The sequence below is a fragment of the Elaeis guineensis genome, chromosome 8, assembly GCF_000442705.2.
Source record: "Elaeis guineensis isolate ETL-2024a chromosome 8, EG11, whole genome shotgun sequence".
Classification (NCBI taxonomy): domain Eukaryota; kingdom Viridiplantae; phylum Streptophyta; class Magnoliopsida; order Arecales; family Arecaceae; genus Elaeis; species Elaeis guineensis.
The window spans coordinates 22,806,075-22,827,995 of NC_026000.2; the positions used below are offsets into that span (position 1 = coordinate 22,806,075).

Sequence of the window (21,921 nt, forward strand, 5' to 3'; positions counted from 1 at the left end):
TGGACAGACCATCCACCGAATCATATGGAGAAGTTTTTTTGGGCTTAGTCACAACCAAGCCTACCCCAAGATAAACTTACAAGCTTTGCAGCCTGCTTAGAAGGCATCTCATCTTACCATGTAAAGACAGCACTTGGCTAATTTGTGAGGTATTCTTACTCTCCATTTCCTTTTTCCTCCCCAGGTTGAAGGATATTGTCTACCTAACCAGATCACCTTTAAACAAACAAGAACGATCTCTCAAACTAGTCGGACAAGCACGGTACCATGATCGATCTTCAACAAAAACTATATGGAATCAACAGGGCACAACCCTAAAGATAAGCTTCTTGACTGGAATATAGATGTCTGTCAACAGTACTTCAGATTTCTCCTGTTGGAAAATTGTCTGATATCAATCAAAGCATGATTGAAAGCCCCTTGTTCGATATTCTAATAACCGAATGCCATGCAGAAAACATGGTGCGTTCCTCCACTCCAATACCCGGCTAAGGTCCCGCTCTGGATCTTATCAGTAAAATCCACTTAGGGCCAGCCAGATGGTCATACCCATTCTCATATGTCTCAACCAAAAAAACAAGCAGCACCGGAGAAAGACCTTGAGTAGACAATAACATGGTTGGTTGCGTCTTATCCCATACCATAGGGGTGCAGAAAGATCAGTGACGGTTATCTTCTGCCAAAAAGAATATTAGTCTACTGTAGCAAATAGTGGTAGATGTCATAGATCTCTCTTCTCTTGTGAAACTGAGATAATTAGTATGCTAACCTTCATGAATGACCTTCTCTTGATCCTCTTGGATTTGGTTGTGTGTTCATTCCCTAACTTGCCTCTCCAGAGATCTGACCCACCTTTCACATACATGCATATATGATGCTCATAAAAGGTGTTCGATTAAAGAGACAGATTATGCAGTCTTCATAGCTAGAAACAAAGAATAACTCCATGTAAACCAAATAGACTTTGCAAATGGAAGAGGGACATACAGATAAAAGGGACAACACAATATGTCATGGAAAGAACCTAGCCTTCTTACTTCCCTGAGGCAGGACTGTTTTTTAGCTCAATAAACTTAGTCATCTCAATCATGCAAACTCGGTTTCTGAAGGCATCACCAAAAAGATTGGTACTGTTGCACATAGCTAGAACCTGAGTTCCAATGAAACTTATTTGGGACCAATGTCCTTCAAAGCACAGATCTGTTCTTCTCCCATTGCATTCATGACACTCACCACCAGATCCTTGCCTTCAGCAAACCCATCTTTAATCTGCAGAATAAAATAATGAAATAGCTTAAAATCAAAGCAGTTATCAAGGTAAGTTTCCCTGGTTTCACAAGCTTCTCAAGAAAACTTAACCAGCTTAACCCAGTGTCAATTAGTCTACAGCTTGTTATACATGCGTTTTATTTTGGTTTCACAAACCAAAAAAATATACAAACATAAACAAAGATTCTGAAGAAAATAAGTACACATCCAGCACCTAGATCCAACCAAAAGTTGGTTATAAAGCTAGAATGCTGAACCATACTTTGGCCCGTTAAGCCAATGGGTTCAGCACAAGTCAGGTTAACTTCTATACTGGAATGAGTTGGTTTGGGCTAATACAACATACAGAGATGACATGGGTCAGATGGGTGAAATCTATTAGCAGCAGGTCTATTTTTACAAAGGTAGTAACTAACCAACATGGACACCAAGTTTAGGGTCAAAGGCCAAAATTCAGGTACCATAGGGTCCCAAAAGTGCAGGTTATTGACTCCCCAAATATTTGCCATAATTGTAGCCATTCTAATTTTCATAAATAATAAGTAATCAATTTAAAAGAAATAAAAAAACAAGTGGGCTTTGGTAAAGCCATTCATGAAAAGAGCTATCCCTCAACACTGTTAAGTCACTAATCCTTCAAGATATTATCAAAATCTCACACAAGTCGTTCATCTCAATAATGATTCTTATGTATAAAAAAAAAAAAACTTTTTCCTATCATTGATGATGATGACGCACCAAAATAAGCTGACGACATAAAGCTATAGCAAAATAAATGTGAGTTCATCTGTGATATCTTAAGTACATAAACATCCCAACTGATCCCAAAGTTTTCCAAGCATATCTTGATTCATAATAGAGTATATCACCCCAGTGATGTGCTAATTTAAAGGGTTTGGGTTGTATCTTTCATGCGAAAGAATGATTGATCTTCTTTCACGACCTCAGATGTTGGATTGTGCTTTGCACAGCTTTTCAAGCATGTTGTCACCTTTGTGATCTAGGTTGTGGATGGAACGAAATCTCCATCACACTTTGAAGGTTGTCCCAAATGCAATCCAACAACTAAGGTTGCAAAAGACAATCAATCATTCTTTCGCATGAAAGATACAACCCAGACCCGAGTTTAGAAGCATCTGTGACGAAAGCTTGCCACATTCATATGACCTAATAGACCCCAAACTTAAACCTTGAGACCTAGATCAGTTCTCTAACAACATTTAGAATTTTAATTCATGCTTCTTCCATGAAATTCCAAGTCTGGTAGGAATGGTTGGACCACTAACACTACAAAGATCAGATGGCATAAGCCAAAATTTTCTACATCCCATAGAGTGCACCACAAGCTCTTTTTTTTTCCCTTTTTTTCCTCTTTTCTTTTTGGGGTGAGGGAGGCAGAGAGCATATCTCAAAAACCAACTAGTATCACATACCGCATACTAAAGATTTCAGTATGGTTAGAGTAGGAAAATCATCAAGCACTCCTAAGGCAATAATATGACCAACACCTACAAGAGATTGGTTTATACAAAGTTCAGTCAAGTATATATCATTCTTAAGGGGAATAACCAATAGTAAATGAGCATTAAGGGGAATATGATCAACATCTGCAAAGCTAAAGATGTCACCAGTAACAAATAATTATGAAAACAAGAAAAGTCAAATAGCTACCAGAATACAGATATTTACCAACCATTTTAACAAGTGGCAACAAAAAGATCGTGCAATAAAAAGAGATAATATTACAGATAGAAGTATATAACTTCATCTTTCTGGAAATCAAAAATCGCAAAACGACAAGAAAGACAGGTGGTGGGAAGGTCATCCCAATTCGAGGAAAAATAACCAGGAGAGAGAAAAGTATTTCTCAACATTTGCAAACCTAAGACCCAACACAAAATCATCATTTCAAAACTTCTTAAGCACTTAAATTCTCTCTTTCCAAATACCTAAGCAATGAAACCTTTGAGACTGAACTAGTCTAAATTTTACTATGCATGCGCTAAAGTTAGTCATTTCCAAAGGGACCCCACTATGAAAACAAACAAGGACAGGTAGTAGGGCTAGAATAATTATACTCACGTGAAAAACATAACAAATAGAGTGCATGTGGGTGCATAAGCATAATGTGTATGATAGTTGGGTGCTTGTAGCTATCACTTTAGTAGATTTGAAGTGGCAAAATATATGGTATTAAAAAAAAGAAAAAACCTTCTTTAATTTTCATCTTTTCCTTATTTTGCCCCTTTTCTTCACTGGTAAAAAATGCCATCAACAACACCCGCACTCCCCCTTTCCCATATAAAGAATGACCTAGGTCCAAACCAAACATAATAATCTAAACAACACACTTAGGTTTGAAAAGTCTTGTAAACCATAAAATGACCATACAAAGGCAATTAGCTACTGAAATGAGCCCCTAGAGATCTCAATGGGGTGGTTCCAAACTACATATAGAGGAACTGATGGCTGATGGGTTGAGCCAGCAGGACAACTTTCTAAGTCCACCCAGAGCTTGGATAGGCTTGGCAAAATTATTTAGAACCACTGAACAAGGCTTTGGGTTCAAAACTTTCAAGCCACTAATTCAAGTCAGGTCAAACATTACAGGGCCCATTTCGGTCTTCCACAAACTCCCAAACTAGATACATTGCACCAACACAGAGTTCCTGTTAAATATTGAACTTCCCATAAAAAGTTGCAATTCATTTAAAGTGAAAGGTGGAGGCACTAACCTGGGCAAGCAGATTTTCATCAGTGGGGAGTCTCAGATCATCTTTCGTGTTTCCACTCTCAGTCAGAAGACTAACCTGAAGGACCAGATTCATACAGATTGGTATTATGAAAAAACAGCTTCTAGCATCAAAACGCAAAAGAAATGCTAAATAAGTCAAAACAGGGACATACAAAGCCATCTTCAGATATATCAATGAGTTGATAGTCAGTGCGAGTAACATGGGGAACCTGAAAAATATAAAAACATGAGTCTGATAATCAAAATCCTAAAATATATAAAAAGGAAAAATCCATAATCTACCATGGAGTAGAATCCTACATCACAGTTATGGGATGAAGGCACAATATCTTCAAGCTTCTTAGCAGTGAAAATATCAATCCCCACGAAGTGACACTTGGCATGACCATGCTTGCCAGTTTTAGAGGTTGAAACCTCAACAACCTGTGATTATGGAGCCCATAAAAAATCAAACAGAACTCCTAAAGTTTTAGAGTAGTTTAAGAAAAAAATTCTCTTTCTTCCTTTGAGAGTTGGGGAAGTGAGGGTTGAAGCTTTTTGTTTGTCAGTAAACTAAGACTTGAGCAACATGTAAGCATGAAAGAAACACTGCAATTAATTATATTCTGAATTAAGAAAAGCACATCAAGCATGATAGTAGGAAAGTCAAACACTATCTGCAATCAATAATAAAGAGATGGTAATATCAAACAGAAAGTGTCACGGCATCAGATGATCTCCAACCAATCTGCAATAAATGCAACAAATGAGCATTCACTTGATGAGGTGGATATGCTACCGCCATAAATATGAAAGTATGCTACCATAACATAGGTGAATTGTATACAGCACACACGCTTGACGTGAAGCATACAATTCACATCAAATGGAATTAATTATAAGCGGGACTGACCTATTAACCAAATAAATGTTCTAAATGCAATCAGTCTAGGCGCATAACGATCAACAATGCAGAAAGATTCAGTCTCTTAACAATAAGAACTACTTTCGAAAATATAAAGCCAATCCATATGCGTGAGACCTAGCAAAAGATGCTTCATAAGGAAATGTGGTACGCCCTAATTCAACAAAATGGGATGGTCCATATTCAATGAGTTCATTCTGCTTTCATAAGTACAGATATTTCTGAATAATCTCTTTTTACCTTGAAATAACAACCACGGACATATCAGAAGATCAACTTTGATGCTTTAGATCAATTAGCTTCTGTGCTAAAAGAGGTTGAAGAGATTTTCAGTTGACCAGGAAATTTCAGCTTCATAAAGTACACTAGCTTATAACTCTGTGCGATGCATGGAATATATTTTTTTAAAAAAAAATATTTTATTTTATTTATCTATTCTATTATATCTTTTTAAGATTAGTGAGTTTATTTATTTAAATCAGAGTTTAAAAGTTCTATTTGCATCCAGATCCCTCTCAAACTGGATCTGTTGAGGAGAAAGATAAGTTCTGATCGAACTTATTCTTCTTCCATCATTTTTTTCCGAAATAAGATTGAAAAATTACGTAACTTCAATGATCGGTTCTACTTGTGGAAAATTAATAATACATCAATGCTCACATGCACTCTTGGGACAACTCAGATGCTTCTCTGTGTTTAGTATCACCATGAAATCAATCTTGTTAGTGGACTATTCTAAGCAATTTCTTTTATTTAAATTATTTCATTTAATAGATATTTTATCCCTAAAAATCTCTTCATGGAATTTAATTCGGCAAACCATCAGAAAAGTCAAGACTTTCTTTTCTTTTCTTTTCTTTTCTTTTCTTTTCTTTTTTGTAAAAAAGACAAGTGTGAATTGATGGACTATACCATCATATTCTTCTGTCTTCCCAAACCCAACTGATCCACCCAAATTTGTTCCCTAAAAGGACTTAAAAATTGGCATTCTGCCTGAGGCTTGCACCAAACCCCATAGATTGTTAAAACCCCCGTGCATTTAGTAGCAACCCGAGGCCATTGCACTTGCCTACAAAACAACTTTGCCACCATTGGTGTCCTCTCCTCCCCCATCTCCTCTCATTCCATCCCCTTCCGCTTCCCCCTCATGCCATGGTGGAACCGGTGAGGCTTCGCCTAGAGTTCGAGGACCGCCATCTCTTGACCAAGTCCTAGAGGTCGGAGGGGCTGAGGCACTGCTAGGCCCTCTTGAGACCCGATCTTGCCGACTGCTTTGCCTTGCAGAGATCTTGCCCCCATGGCCTTGTACTCTGTCGTCGAGGACCTCATCACCAGCAGCACCTTCGTTCTCGAGACTGCTGCCTCACTCCACACCAAGGGCCTCAAGGTGCACATCAGCTCCGCCTTCACCACCGAGCTAGGCACTATGCAAGTCTCTGATCAAATCGACCCTTCATGCCAAGACCTCATCACCAGTGGTGCCTCCATCCTCAAGACTGCCGCCTCGCTCCACACCAAGGGCCTCGAGGTGCGCATCGGCTCCACCTTCAACGTCGACCTAGACACCGTGCAAGTCTCCGACCAGACTGACACCCTTCGCGCCGAGACCTCATCACCAGTGGCGCCTTCATCCTCGAGACCGCCGCCTCGCTCTGTATCGAGGGCCTCGAGGTGCACGTCGGCTCCACCTGTGCCACCAAGTTAGGCACCGTGCAAGTCTCCGACCAGACCGACAACCTCTGTGTCCTCAACCCCCACCCCATCACCTCCTGCATCATCGCCTGTTGCTTCACCTCCAGACGGCCGCCGTCTGCATCGTATTTTCCTCCGCCCCCGCAAGTCACAAAAGACCATAGGCATCATCGGTGGAGCGCTGTTCAGGCGAAGAGGCTGTGAACAGGGAAGCTACGGATGAACAGGGAAGGTTAGGCGCTGCGTTGTCCACATGGCTCCCTCTCGCTTTCTGACTACTCCACGTGTCAAACAGAGGCTTCTTTATTGAGAGGCCTCCATTTATATATATAGAAGGCAAATATTAAGGCAAGCTTGACCAAAGCCGACAAGGATGCACAGATATCAAACATTAGGACATTCATGTCAGTTTTGTGACCATAAAAGATCCATTATAATAGGAATGCTTAGAATCACTCTGGACATGATAATCAGTATTACAGATTAAAATCTCAAATTTCCAATATCTGGAATCACAATTCGGAGGAGCACAAAATCACATATTTCATTCAAAATAGATGTCTTTTTCTGACAAGTTCCAAAATTTGAATCCACCCAAGCAATATGAATAAACATCAAAACTACTTCAAGCAACAAGTCTAATGACTTTATGACATTTTTAACCTAATTTACATCAAAAGTTGCATCCATAATGCTACTCACAACAGACAAGAAAAATTAAAAAAAATTAACCCATAAATTACAATAAAGTCAAAATAAATTGCATAAGTTCCTCCTGATGCACGAACCAATAATATGAAAAACATAATAGGTGAGAAAAATATCCTTTCATCAGCTTAGATTAAAATGGTTGCTTAACTTTGAAACTTAATCAAACTAAAAATTAACCAAACCAAGCAGTGCTACAAAGAAAGAACTGACACCTACATCTTGAGAAAACATCAAGTCCACAAAGAAAGAAAAAGAGAATCCATGAAGGAAAAACAAGTTTTTACAATCTTAGTCTAAGCTCATATTACACAACTGCATTGTAAATTAAATAGTATTTTGCTTACTAGAACTAAAATTGCCTCAAAATCTTCTAATGATCAAATTGTCCATATATATCTTATTGCTCTGCGAAGCAAAGGGGTATACAGCATCTAAAATGGTAAATCCAAGATTTGTAATGTAACCCAACTATTTCTATTTAGGAACCACTGAGGTACGCTGAACCAACCCAAAACCACCTTGTTCAAGTTTGGGACGTACTGGCATGGTATGGGGTCAATTCGGGGATTCTCAGCGATTCAAGTCTCTTACCCTTTTTTTCCCCTATTTTCCTTCTTCCTTCCTTTCTTTCCTTTTTCTTCTACTTCCCTACATTTCTATCTTCTCTTTTCTTCTCCTTTCCTTCCTTTCTTTCCTTTGCTTCTTTTTTTTTTATTTCATTTCTTATTTTCCTTTCTCTTCTTCTTTGCCACATGGATGAATAATTTATACACAAAATAAAATGTCATAATTTATTAAAAAGGATGCATTATCAAACATTGATTATCCACAGAATCACTACATGTTACACTAAAAGTGTTTGCAATAGCAGAAACAGCTTCCAGCATGACATCGTCAACTAAATCTTAATTTGAAATTTACAATCCACTTTGCTCCATTTACTCTCTTATATCCAATAGTATTTGTCCCTATTTGCCCCTCTGTCAACACCTGTAAGGTCTTAATAATAGTTACAAATAGATAGATAAATATATATATATATATATATATATATATATATACTTATTTTCTTATATGGAGAAAGCATATGATCGCTTGTGCATAATTTCACTCTCTCAAGAAAGGAATCCATTATTGAAGAGCCTTGAGAGAGAATAGACCATAAAAATAACTCTTAATAACAACTTTATGAAACTTATGTCGTAAAGCAAGACACAAAATTCAGATTCAACAAAGAAAAATGTTATCTAAGAACCTCAAATCTCCACCCACACAAATAGCTCTACAACAAACTACTTCATGCAGAAATGATGGCAAGGACAAAATCAGAGAGTTGTTTAAATATGTTGATGATGGGTCTAGATAGAAGTTTAGTTCTACCTCATAAAGAAATGAAACCTCATTGAGGAACTTACTTTAAATTGATTGTTTGATTTAGAAACAAAACAAGGAGCAATTGTAAAAGCTTTGCTATTATATGTTGAAATCTTCATAATGAAAAACCGCATCTCTCTATGATGCAAAATGTGCTTAATACTTCAAATTATTAAATATTGCAACTATCTTTAGAATAATTCCTGGTGTAACAAATAATAAATTTGGAACCGCTCAATATGATTCTGGGCAAATACCCATGAATAAATGTTCCAGACTAGTTTGCATATTGTAAGTCGGGCAAAGACCAAACAAACAGTACTATCACCTAAAGGTAATCTGAACATCCATAAACCTTAATTGAGTACTTTGAACAGTAACTGAGGCTTAATTGGGTACATTAAAAGTACACTAATATTCAGACAAATTTTGCAACCACAGACGAGCAAAGATGAACATATAAATACCTCCATTGTGTATACTGACTCTAATTAGGCATGCGGGGAGGGGGGAGACAGAGAGAGAGGAATGCTAGCTTTAGGCTCATCACAACAGACAGATAATATGCCTTATTGGCATTAGGCATGGAACTCGAGTAACAGTTATTCAAATAATCAACCACATAGGCATCGTACAAGAATCTTATTCAACTATTTTTCGGTCTCCCACTTTCTATAGGTATGAATATCTAAAAGTCATCATGTCAACGAGATTGAAATTTAAAATGATAATTACATGCGATGCAGAATGTAATTATCAAGACCATTTCATGATTTGTTTTATGTGAATGTACTAATCAAATCATCATTGGGTTTCAAGTTAACCTTACTTCCTAAAATATATAAGTTTCCACATTTGCCGTCAGGTTTGCCATAGATTTGTAACAATATCCTCATCACCAGTAGCCTAAAACTATTTGATTCCAAGACAATCCAATCCATACAACATGCCAGAACCTACCTTTTCTAGTTCCCACAAATTAGCTTATATGAAAAACATTATAGCAAAAATGCAACAAAACTTTAAGCATGTAGATCCCACATCAATTTTATTAAAAGATCCATACTTATCTGTTCATCATTTCTTACAATAAAACAAGATTAACATGAGTGACCGGTCTGCGATAACATGAACAGACTACTACTTACTACAATGTAATACCCGTGCAAACTATTATGATTCACTATCTTTTTACTCTTGTTTCTTCTTTTTTTACAAGCACGCTTCTTCTATTCCAATTTATCATTTATCAAATCACTAATTTTTCTTGACAAGAAAAAGATGATGGTTTTTAACAACGGATTATTATACAAAGCCCAACAAAATCCACATAACGTGCATGAGTTTCTTCATTTGATAACACTTTCTTTTGATACACCATCATTTGTGGACTCATCCGCCTACATATCACCTCAAAAGAATCACTTAGTGATCTTTACCTTCCAGATCATGCATGCTCATAATTTTTCCTTCTCCCGATCATCTCATCCATTTGCACAGCAACCATCAGACTAAAACCACAGCACAAAATCCAAATCAAACCCGCGAAGAATCTCATAAAACGAGGCAAAAGGCAAACAAACTCCAAACCAAATCCCCGTCAAGAATCCAACCACAACCACGACAATTTTAATCAACTGAAACAGGAAAAACAGATTTCCACCATCAAAAGATAAAAACACGATGAACACGCACCGAGAAAGCAGAATAGCCTTAAAATTCAACGAAAAAACCCAAAGAAAAATTGAGGAAAATTTGGGCAAATAGAGGGAGATGAGATGGGGCTATCGATTACCTTGCAGGGTCTGCCTTTGATGACGATGTAACCGTTCTTCCTGATGGTCCCGGCCTGCTGTGGGAACGTCTTCGACGCGCCGGCGTCGGCCTTCGACTCGAAATGATGCTCCTCGTCCGACATCTTCTCCTCTCTGTGTGTCTTGCTGGCTCGCTGTCTCCCGAGGTCGCTCTATAAGAAATGGGGATGGAGACCCGGACCGCTTTACATGTACCCGCGCTAGGGTTTTTGCTGCTGATATACTCTCTAACAAAGACGGAGAATCTTCACCATCTGATGGGTGGGCTTCATCTCGATGTGATCGTGGGTCGTAATTTAATATCTATCCTTCTTTCTTCTACGGGTAAAACCTGTACCCGCAAAATGTAGTATATTTGATATTATTTAATATATATAAAATGATTTAAAATAATAATTTTTTGGTGGTGGTGGTTGTAGATAGAATTGAGACTGACAAAATATGATCTGATCCACCAATCCAATTTATATTCGATCCGTCATAAATAAATTTTGATTTAGACTAAATTGATTTGGATCATAAACGGATCAATCCATCTAATCCGTTTAATAAGTAAATTAGATTTAAATTTTAAATATCTGATCTATTTAATTTATTTAATATTCAGATCGAATTGAGTCAGATAATCCATTTAACCTGCTTAACCTGTTTAACCTATTTTTGGTCTATTTAACCCAATTTAACTCTTTTAAAAATCGTTTAATCTGTTTAACCTATTTCTGATCCATTTAATCCGACACGTTTAACCTGTTTAATCCGTTTAACCTAATTTGATCTATTTAATAAATAAATTAAATAGATCGAATCAGATTATCTGTTTAATAAACAGATCGGATTCATGATTGAATTTTTGATCCATTTAATAAATAGTTCAGGTTTGGGTTAATGATTTTCTGATCCGATCCGTTTATGATTCAATTCGATCGATTGCCACCCCTAGATAGAACCTGATTGGTGGGTTGATGAGTGTAGGAATTTTTTTTTATGATACATGCTATGACGATGATTTTTTATTTTTATTGGATAGATATCAATTTTTTTTTTATTTTTGATAAATGATTTGGCCTTCTACCATGCTGCTAAATCATTATAAAGATATTTTTAATGATAGAAAAAAAAAAAACAAGAAAGCAAAGATGCCCTACAACCATAAATGTACTATTATAAAATTTAAATAAATTAAATGGACTAGATAATGATCCTATCTAACAATTAAATATGTTAAACAGATGGGGATTCAAAAATTTAAATTCAATCTATTTAATAAATAAATTAAATTGATATATTTATTTCTTATCTAATTTTGCTTGTATCGAACTTGAACCTGCAGTTGGGGTTGGCAATCATAAATTACCAGCCCTAGTTAAATTTATAGTTAAACAGTGATTTTGAACCTTGATGTTCTGAATCCCGGTACAATGGACATTAAGAATGTATTTATAAAAGTTTAATAATACTATGAGATGAGGTGTATATTGTGCAATAAAAAATATACTTGTGAGAAAAATTAAAAAATAAAATATTAACAATTTTTTTAATAATAAAAAAATACTAAACAAATCTAAAACGACATTAATGTAATTATCGTTTTAAATCGCTACTTATCTTGAAGTTAGTTTAATGATAGATAGTCTTCTGTTGTCCTCAATGCAGGGTAAAAGTGATATGAATAAAGAAAAGACTGCTGTATTCATGCTACACCGAAGTTTAGTTGAAAGGTAGCTACTAGTTACAGTGAAGGATTCTTCGCCCCATTGTCCACGGTGCTTTTGGTTATATCCCTTTTCTTTCCATTGTTTTATTTGGTCATTTTCCTTCTACTGACCACCGTCATATAAAACTCTCTGCAAGGGCAAGTGATAATTGAGACTACTAAAATTCTTGTAAAGAACTTGCTGACGGAAGAGAACAACAACGCTGGTTCAGGTTTGGTAGGGGAGAAAAACAAAAATAAAAAACTGAGACTTGTAAGCATGAAAAGCAAGTTTCAAAGTGACCTACTTAGGTGTCTGATCTTTTGATTTAGTTCTTCTATACCTCTCCAAGGTTCTAATGCTATATGTATTTTAGGACAGAATAGCCTTCACGTGTCCCAGAATGGGGAATAAAAGGGATGTGTAGTATAGTAACTGTGATAAAGAGGTGCACGAAGGTCTCCCCCCCCCCCTCTCAACCACCCCCACCAAAAAAAAAAAAAAATCTTACCAAAAAAACAAGAGGTGCACCAAGGGAGTGGCGGTGGAAGTTTGGGTTGATATTAGGCTCTTACCATAGAAGTAATCCAAATCTTTCTTTTGTACTAGAAATTATATCTTATACTTATTTTACCAACACAACCAGATCAATAAAATCCTATCGCATCAATTGAGATTGCCGTGAAATAATAAAAATATATAAAGAAACAAAATAAAGAGAAGAGCGAGAGATCCTTTACATTCACAGAAATGATTGTGCCTCTCCTCATCTCCGTTAGATCTGACAATCAGATCTTCATTGGAGAGCCATCCAATCTACCATCGTTCTCTATCTTTGCCTTTCTCTTCTCCTCTACCTCCCTATCCCCATCTTCTTTCACTACCCACTGATTCTTTGCTCCCCTCAACCCCTCCACCATCTTTTTTCCTTAGGCATATCTCCCTGTATCCCTAAAAACCCCAAATCCCTCTCCCTTGCCACCTTTGCTGCCAACCCTTACTATCTACTTCTCCCCCTACCTCCCTCACTCTGATTCAAATCCATCTTCCACTTTGATGCCACCACCGTCAATATCTACACTACCTGCCCTTACTTCCTCCCAACCTCTAACACCCTCATTAGCACCGCACTAGTGTTGTTATCTCCTATCTTCGTTCCTCCATTGCCACCTACTTCATCGCCACCTAGGTCTCTTATTTCTAAGATATTCTTAGTTTTAATATCTTTTTACTCGATATCTATGTCCACTCACTTCTAAAATCTTCTTCAAACTCTATATGGTCGTCTACAAAAAAGGGCTTGACCTTCTACCATCTCTTCTTTTTTTTGATGTAGCTAGAATATCCACATAGCAATATTTTTTAAGCCCGATATGTTACTAAGTTGGTACACTAGTGAGTGTAGGATGTAATTTCTCATTCTTGTATGGAGTTCTTTGGAACTATCAGAATCGAGGTTTCCAACCTAAAACTAAAACGATAAAGGCTCTACATGGATCTAAACTTTATTAGCTTAGATGGGCATGATTTTATCTAATGGATTTAATGGTCCAGATTGGCTCTAGAGAGAAATTATTGATGCTTGATAATATTTAAGTTAAGACTAAAATTATCAAATAGTAATCCTCCACGACTCTTGTTATGTGTGTATGAACAATTATGATACTATGAGACAAGAAAAGATTGGTATAACTTGTAAGATATGTTGCCAAATACAAGGAGGATTACTTGATTATGAATTCACCAAATCACTAGCTCTAGACTTGTTGAACTTTTCATCAGATATTTCGTTCATCTTCAATCCATATCCAATAAATCTTATTGTTGTGAGAATTCTTACTCTTTTCTTATGAATTAAAAAAGAAAAATCAATTATACTTTCGTATAAATCGAGATAATATAATTTTTCTTTACTTCTTCCATTTTAGGAAGAGTAGAAGAAAATCTTTTGATAACACTTTCTTTTTTTTCTATTTTCGGTGATATGGAAACTGTTTCATTTATAGCTTCTTAAGAATCAAATAACATTTCCCATTGATTTGTCCATTGGACTAGACATACATTTATTCTAAATAAGCATTTTCATTATTAAAAAGGTAGTCACTAACATTCATTATGCTCTATGGTACAACTAAGTGAAAATTTTGAAAAAAAAAAAAAGAGATTTGTAGTTAGACATCGACCAATATGATAAGTCCAAAAACACCAATCATAGTCTATAATACAATTTTAATAAAAAATTAATTTAAGAAACGATGAAAAATTAACTAATATGCTTATATAGCGTTATTGATATGTTGAAATTTGTGAATCTGTATCAATTCGGGATTTTTTTCCATATACTTGATCTCAACCGAGATGAAAACCTTCTCTAGTAAAAAATATCATGTCTCTAATGCTTGTGCCACCAAACCAAATTAGAATTTTGAAATAATTTCATTTTTTGGCGAAAAACCAAAATGAGTAGTCCAATACAATGTGAGGGGCTTCCCTTACCCTAAAATCCTGGGTGGCCGAATTTTAGGTAGGCCCGAAACAACAAGCCCAAAGATTGATCAAGGCGTGACATGGAAGCCCAGCACCGCCTGACGGGATAATCTGGGTCTCCATGCTTGCCCGACAACCAATCTAACAGCGTGGAACGGTCCAAGGCCGAGCCAAATCATGTCGAACGCTCCCCAGAATGTCGTTTTTGTTGCTTTCCAATCATGTTTTGTCCTCATCCATCCAAAATAAAAATGCATAAAACAAGGTGTCCACTTTATGAATGATGTGACGTGTACGAAAATACAGATCATCGTTTATATTTTCCATCTATTATCACGGCCGTCCACTCAGATGGCTGGACGTGGCCCCCGCACCTGCAAATCATCATAAAATGATTTTTTTTTAATGATTTTTTTTAAAAAAAAATAAAAAAACTGATGGAATCATCATTCATCGGCAAGAAATCTATCTTCCCATGCTTCCCCTCTCTATGGGCATGCTATGTTGGATTTGTTGCTCATGCAAGCCGTTGAAATTTTGTACTTATATTTTTATTTTTTTGGTGTTTCGAACTTTTAATTTTTTAATATTTTTATATTTATTTATTTTTGGACATCTCAAAAAAAATGTTTGTCATGGTAGATGGTAGTTATGCTATCAAGAGAAGCATATTTTCTTCCTAAGGCAACTTTTGTAGGTATGTTCCTTCATGTAGAGATGCTTCAATATCGGATCTCTTGGATTGTGGTTATTTTGAAACCTATAAATAGGAGTTATAAGACCATTTAAGGGATTGCAGTGAGAAAATTTTTATCACCATACAACTCAGCAAGCCTCCAGTCTTGTCCATTATAATGTACAGAATTTGAGCCTCTTGGCCATGTTTTTTTTTTTTTTTTTTTTGAGTGGAAAGGGAAGCAGGATGACGGTCCCGCAGCCTTTATTGGTTCCGGCCATGGCACCTGAACCAACAACAATCTCCATTTCCATGTTTTTGTTATAATTAAAAAAATTGTCTGGGCCCTTCTATTAAAGACGGCTACAACCTTAAGCCACCTTCATATGGCATCCATTGGCAACTATTCTGCATGTTTGGCATTCTAACCCGATGCTTTCCCTTTCCACCATGAGTGAGAGCCCTCCATGGCTGTCCAAGCATGCATAGATCTTTGGAGCAAAAGATGCACCGTAGAGGATCCAAACTCAAGCAGGAGAACCAAATTCACCAATAAAAGAAATGCCCTCTTCTTTTATTCAAGCATCAGCGAGTCTAGCTATGACCAATACTATACCACCATCACATGGTGAGAAGCTGAGTTGTTGCCTTCTATCCACCTGGCAATAGACTAAAATAGGTTCAAGAGTTACTGTTCTTCATCAATTTATCAACAATGGTTGGTTCCCAACAAATTTTCTCTTGCCTCTCAAAACCTTAGACGATTATCAATTTAATTCGTGTCAATCACTTGCTCATTCTCCTAACTCCAAGGAAAATGCTTCAGTAAAAACTCAAAAAATCACTCAACCGATGTGCTGTACTCCCTTGCTCCCTTTATATTTGCTTTGACAATTGTGCCACATAATGAAACAACACGAACATCTGATGCTCTCGAGGACGCTGGCTCTGATGACATTAGTTATTTCAGAAGTCTCCATGCCACCAGTGACTCAACCTATGGAGGTAGAAATATATATCCACCAGAATGGAAGGCTATTCATTTGTAGATCTGAACCATTATCTCTAGTCAGTATCATATGCCGCTGTTCTAGTTTTTTGGAAATAGTAGAAAGAACATGCAACATTAAACAAGAGACAGGGGCACTGCCATTTCTTAAGAAAGTATAATGACAACCTCCTAAATACGGGAAGTCAAGTCAAAAGACAACAAACATGCATACCAACGAAGGCACTCAGATAAATAATGGCACTGGGGTGACCATCATGAATGTCCCCATCTAATCTATTTTCCAAGGGATAACATAATAATGTATCATAATTCAGACATCAGAGAGGAGTGGGAGGAAAGAGTCTACCCGGTCCCAGTTCATACTAGCAATTGTTTTCCCAACGGAATAGGGCAGTTCTGACTTGTCGGCGTGCATCTTAGAGGTTGGCACCATCATGGGTCTAGAAAACAGCAGGGTGAAAGAAAATGAGGTGGAAATATCTAAGAAAGGAACAGGCGGCGTGATCACTGGCAATGATGTCAATAAACTATTAAGGGTTGCTAAGCCGTTTAATCTGGATAGAAGCGGAAGCTGATGAGCTGATATAAAATTTGAGTATGTACATGACTATAAGAGGATTTCTTTATACCTGCTACAAACCCACTTTGAAACAAAAACCAGAAGCTAACTTACCAAGTACTTTAAGAGGTTTTCCTCATCGGTTGAGAACCACATGAGTGAAAAACATCAAAAGCCACTTTGCTTAACTGACATCCAGGAAAATGGACTTCAGAAGTCACAAAAAAGGGTATCATGGTTGTTTTGTGATAAACAAAAGCAATGAAGCAAAGCAAAGAAGCTATTGGAGCATTTAATAGTTTAAGCATTTTGTGGGTATCACTTTCATGGAAATCTTCTACTGAAACTCAAATGAAAATATGAAGAAGGCAAGGCCTTCAATTCAGAAGCAGTTTAAAACTGCTGTACATCTCATTCTACTGGAAGAGCAGCAATATTGAGAGACAGGAAGACCCAACTCACGCTTCTCCATTTCAGTGATCAGCGGCTGTGGGCTCGATGTCCTTCAACAGACCAACAATCTGCTGCATAGAAGGCCTCTTTGATGGTAGGTCAGCAGTGCACAGATAAGCAATCCTTAGTGCTTCCTCCATTTGTTTCTCCGATCCAGTCTCCCGAATCTTAGGGTCAATTATTCGCGATGCATGATTCTTCTTTACCAATGTTCTAGCCCAACTGACAAGAGTAGTCTCCCTCTCTTCAGGATAGTCATCTCCAATCGGTTTCTTCCCCGTAATGAGCTCAAACAGCACAACCCCAAAGCCATATACATCAGATCTTGTGGTTGCTGAGACATTTTCCGACTCGGAGAACTCTGGAGGAGCATAGCCTGGTGATCCCCGAGAGATCTCATCCTCCAAGCTAGCTCCAACTATCTTTGACAATCCAAAGTCAGATAATCTAGGCTCCAATGCTGAATCAAGATAGATGCTATTTGCCTTCACATCTCTGTGAACTATCTGGGGGTAGCATCCATGGTGGAGAAAAGCCAATGCCCTTGCTGCACCAAGTGCAATTTTATGCCTAAATCTCCAAGTAGTCGTCCCTTCGGTTCTGATGTTTTGGACAATGCCAGCATCTTCTTCCCATGTATCGGTACTCCAATCCTCAGGTGCCTGCACTCCTAATGGTAGGTCATGAAGCAAATTCTGTAGATTCCCATTCTCCATGTAATCATATATAGCAATCCTCTGATCCCCTGCCAAGCAATAGCCTGTCAAAGGGACTAAATTAGGGTGCTTGATCCGGCCAAGTCTCTCAAGCTCTCTGGCAGCTTCCTGGTCTGTCACTGCAGACCCATGAACCAAAACCTTCACTGCTACATGAATTCCTCCAGGTAGAATGCCTCTATACACCGGACCGAACTTCCCTTCAGCTAACAAAGTTCCCCTATCAAAATGTGAGGTCGCAGTCAAGAGGTCGGCAAAGGTAAAGTTCAGCAATGGCTTCTCAAATATGACAACAGGGACTGAGGTAGCACTCTTGACATCGGCGACCCAGGTTGCTGAATCTGTCTGAAAGGAGAACGGGCCCGAAACATTTGGTTCCTCCTTGGATGGGAGCTGCTTAACTACCCATGATCTGGTTCTCTTTCGGAATCTAATGGCAAGGCACACCAACCCGGCTATCAAAAAGAAGAGCGACAGAGATATGGCCAATGCTAACATGAGGACCCTATGCTTCGTCCCCTTCGACTTAATAACATTTGGGTCAACTGCGATTGGGCAGTCATTGACAGATCCAACAAATGACGTGTTGAATGTTTGGGGTGAGAGTTTAGCAGCACAAAATTTAAGGTGGTTGTAGGAGAAGTTGAACCTTGTCATGTTGGGTAACTTGTCTAGCAGAGGCTTGGGGATTCCACCTGTGAGACTGTTCATTGAAAGATCTAGAACTTGTAGATTATCCATGCTCAAATCAGGAATATAGCCAGTTATGTGATTGTGTGAAAGGTCTACCATCTTCAATCTAACCAATTTAGAGAATTCAGTTGGAATTTGGCCAGTTAGGCAAGTTTTTGACAAATTGAGATATTCCAGACCAGAGAGCTGCTCTAGCTGAGGAAAATTCTGATAAGAAAACCTATTGAATGCAAGATTAAGGTGTCTAAGCGACCGGGCTCGGCCCAAATCACCAAAGAATTCTCCACTGAGTTCATTCTCAGACAAATCAAGATAAACTAACGAAGACCAAGTGTAGCTGGAGCTGAGGTTTACCTGAGAGATGTGTCCTTGTAACTGGTTGTTACTGAGGTCTATGTCCTGCAATGGCTCATGAAACACCCCAACAACCGAACCCTCAAACAAATTGCCTGAGAGATTGAGATAGGTGATGGAGTTTAGCCCTGATAACTCTGGCAGCCTTCCATTAATCTCATTCCCAGAAAGATCCAGGAACGTCAAATTTTTGAATGCATCATTGAGACCATCCGGCACAGTACCATTCAGTCTATTGCCCGAGAGATCGATCGAAACCAAGGATTTACAGCCGAGAATCGAACCCGGGATATTCCCTTCGAACCCATTGCCATTAAAACGGAGAACTTTCAAGCTCCTGAGTGAACCCAACGCGGTTGGGATCTCACCGGAGAAGCTATTGTAAGAAAGGTCAAGGCTTTCCAATTCCCCAAAATTCGCAAGGTTGTTAAGAAGAGACCCGTTAATCTGGTTCGAAGAAAGGTTGAGGCTCCTAAGAGAGCTACCGAGTTCCCAAATATCAGAAGAAAGCCCAGTGATATTATTAACACTGAGATCCAAAGTTCGAAGCTTGCTGAGCTTTCCAATGGTGTTCTCCGGTATGCGGCCAGAGAGCCGGAAGCCGGAAGCCACCAAGGTGATGACTTTCTCCTCCCTTTTGTCACAGGCGACACCTTTCCATGAGCAAACCGAAGAAGAGCTAACGAACTTCACTCCCATCTTCCAGAAAAATTCAGAGACGAAGAACTCATCCGTATTGAGCTGCGGAGATGCAGAGCACCTCAACGACGCCACCACAACAAGGAAGCAAGTGAAGAACCCAACACCCATTGGGAGAAAAGCCTCAGAAGACTTAGAAGAAGGGAAAGGAGATCATAAGAGATGGATGATGGGTTGAGGTGACCCCATAAAAGACGATCTTTTTACTCCCTTTCTCTCCCCGTTTTCTCTTGAGAAAACCACAGATACGAAAAGAGTCGCTTGGAGAGGAGAGGATCCGTGGAGGGGAGCAGCTCAGGCATCAAAAGACTCCATATTCAGAACATCTCGAAGAGTCCTGAGCCACCATGGCGAGGCTTTGGGCTTGGCAAAACAAAGAAAGATGCAATTTTTGGAGGGCAAGAGAACGTGAACTCACCTTGTCCCGTTTGGCTCACGCGAGAAAGCAAGGACAGCGCAGCTGAAGCTCTCTGGCTTGTGGTGGCGGGTGCGAGAAGACTCTGGCCTCCTTCCAAGTTCCACCTCTCTTTCATACTAGAGAGAGAACGGTCTTCTACTCTCTATTTCTCTCTCTATGGATATCCTTCAAGAGAGAGAAAATGGCACCTTCTTTTCTCTGGAAATCTCGGATTGAAAGGAGGCGGAGATGGTGGGGGGAATAAATGCCGGGAGTGGGATTAAAGGAAGGGTGGTAATGGTGGGATACAATCGGGTTTGGTAGGGGGAGTAATTTCTTGCAGAATTTAAGAAGTCCAAATTTGGGAATTTCTTTTTTTGCGAGAGGATAGCTAGAAAAGCTGTACTTAGTAAGTTCTAAAGATTGTGGTGTTGGCTGGCTGCCGAATCTCATAATGGAGGACCATCAGGGGCTGTTCATCGGATGGTGATGATCATTTGATATACCTTTGCGAATGGTGGTCCCTGATGGGGGATTCATGGAGTTAGATGTTCATTGGACGGTGGATCTTGACTAATAGATGCAACAACTGATGTGTCCAAATGTTTAAATTGGGATTGTGGGTCCCATGTGTCATGGAGCGAAGGTCTAAAGCCAGGCTGACTGAGGGTTGGGACACATATGAGAACGGTGGGGAACGGGGTAGGTGTATCTCTATTTTTTATGCAGCGAGGAGTTGGAATTGCGTCCGAGAAATGATGGATGGTCGTGATCTGGCATGGCACGCTGGGGCCTACGTGGAGGTTTGGAGTGCATAGAATAGAGGCAGGAATTTTTGACTCGTTGCAATTTGGGAACGGTTGGAAGTGGCTTTGGCTACCTATTTCCTTGGAGAAAAAGGAACAATGAAAGCGAAGGGAGTGCGCGTAACCACTCACCTGGGCCTGGACAAGAAAAATATAATAGATCAGATAGGGCCCAACACGATGGGTTTGGGTTGTATCCTTGGCACGAAAGAATGGTTGATTTTCTTTCACCATATCAACCATTAGATGATATATTGCATAGCTTTCAAAGCAATTCTATCCGTGCCTTCCATCCGCAACACAGGTCTCATTATGTTTTGAAAGTGGTGCAAGATGCAGTCCAATAGTTGATGTCACGAAAAAAAAAAAAATCAGTCTTTCGTGTAAAAAATACAATCCAAATCCCAATTCGACCTATTGACTTTAGAGACAATCGTAAAAGGTCTGGAGGCCCTGAATAAAGGAGAAAGAGGGAGGATGGATATTACTGATGATTTATAATGTTGGATGACTTACCTGTATATTATTGTCTTTTCGATCACACATGCACACATCAAGATGCATGTCTAGCGGTGTGTTGAGTATGGTTAATATTATTGTGAAACATCTAACGAAGCATTTGTCGTTTGAAAAACAAGTTTACTCAATTTAACATAAATTGGTGTGTTTTATGAATTTATACTTTAGGGTTTTGTGAAAATTTATTTTATAAAATTTGATAATTTTTAAAACCTATTTTAGGCACAAAAAGAAAGAAGAAGCGATCCTTTTGCTTTTTTCGCATAAGTGTAGATGCGTGTGAAAAGTTGTAGATAGTGCTACTAGGCCTGCAAATGGGTCGGATCGGACCAAATTT

At 38.5% G+C, this 21,921-nt stretch overlaps 2 protein-coding genes across 2 annotated transcripts; both read right to left on the bottom strand.

Annotated features, from left to right (window-relative positions):
* Positions 1-872: 872 nt before the first annotated feature.
* On the bottom strand, positions 873-10,720 carry LOC105033671 (eukaryotic translation initiation factor 5A). Its single transcript, XM_010908562.4, has 5 exons — positions 10,501-10,720; positions 4,325-4,447; positions 4,177-4,233; positions 4,005-4,079; positions 873-1,269 (listed from the first exon to the last, which is right to left on the bottom strand). Exons 1-5 carry the CDS (start codon positions 10,621-10,623, stop codon positions 1,168-1,170), a joined length of 480 nt encoding a protein of 159 aa, XP_010906864.1. The 5' UTR covers positions 10,624-10,720; the 3' UTR covers positions 873-1,167.
* A 6,489-nt stretch (positions 10,721-17,209) lies between these two features.
* LOC105033670 (probable LRR receptor-like serine/threonine-protein kinase At2g24230) lies at positions 17,210-20,688 on the bottom strand. The gene is made up of 2 exons (XM_073262305.1): positions 20,281-20,688; positions 17,210-20,199 (listed from the first exon to the last, which is right to left on the bottom strand). The coding sequence occupies exon 2, from the start codon at positions 19,971-19,973 to the stop codon at positions 17,421-17,423; it is 2,553 nt and encodes an 850-aa protein (XP_073118406.1). The 5' UTR covers positions 19,974-20,199; positions 20,281-20,688; the 3' UTR covers positions 17,210-17,420.
* Positions 20,689-21,921: the final 1,233 nt, after the last annotated feature.

Excerpts from the sequence above, each read along its gene's own strand:
- LOC105033671 (XM_010908562.4), bottom strand. The coding sequence starts at position 10,623 with ATGTCGGACGAGGAGCATCATTTCGAGTCGAAGGCCGACGCCGGCGCG. Across the intron at positions 4,234-4,324 it reads CTTCATCCCATAACTGTGAT|GTTCCCCATGTTACTCGCAC; the intron begins GTAGGATTCTAC and ends TATATTTTTCAG. Across the intron at positions 1,270-4,004 it reads ATGAAAATCTGCTTGCCCAG|ATTAAAGATGGGTTTGCTGA; the intron begins GTTAGTGCCTCC and ends TTTATTCTGCAG.
- LOC105033670 (XM_073262305.1), bottom strand. The coding sequence starts at position 19,973 with ATGGGTGTTGGGTTCTTCACTTGCTTCCTTGTTGTGGTGGCGTCGTTG.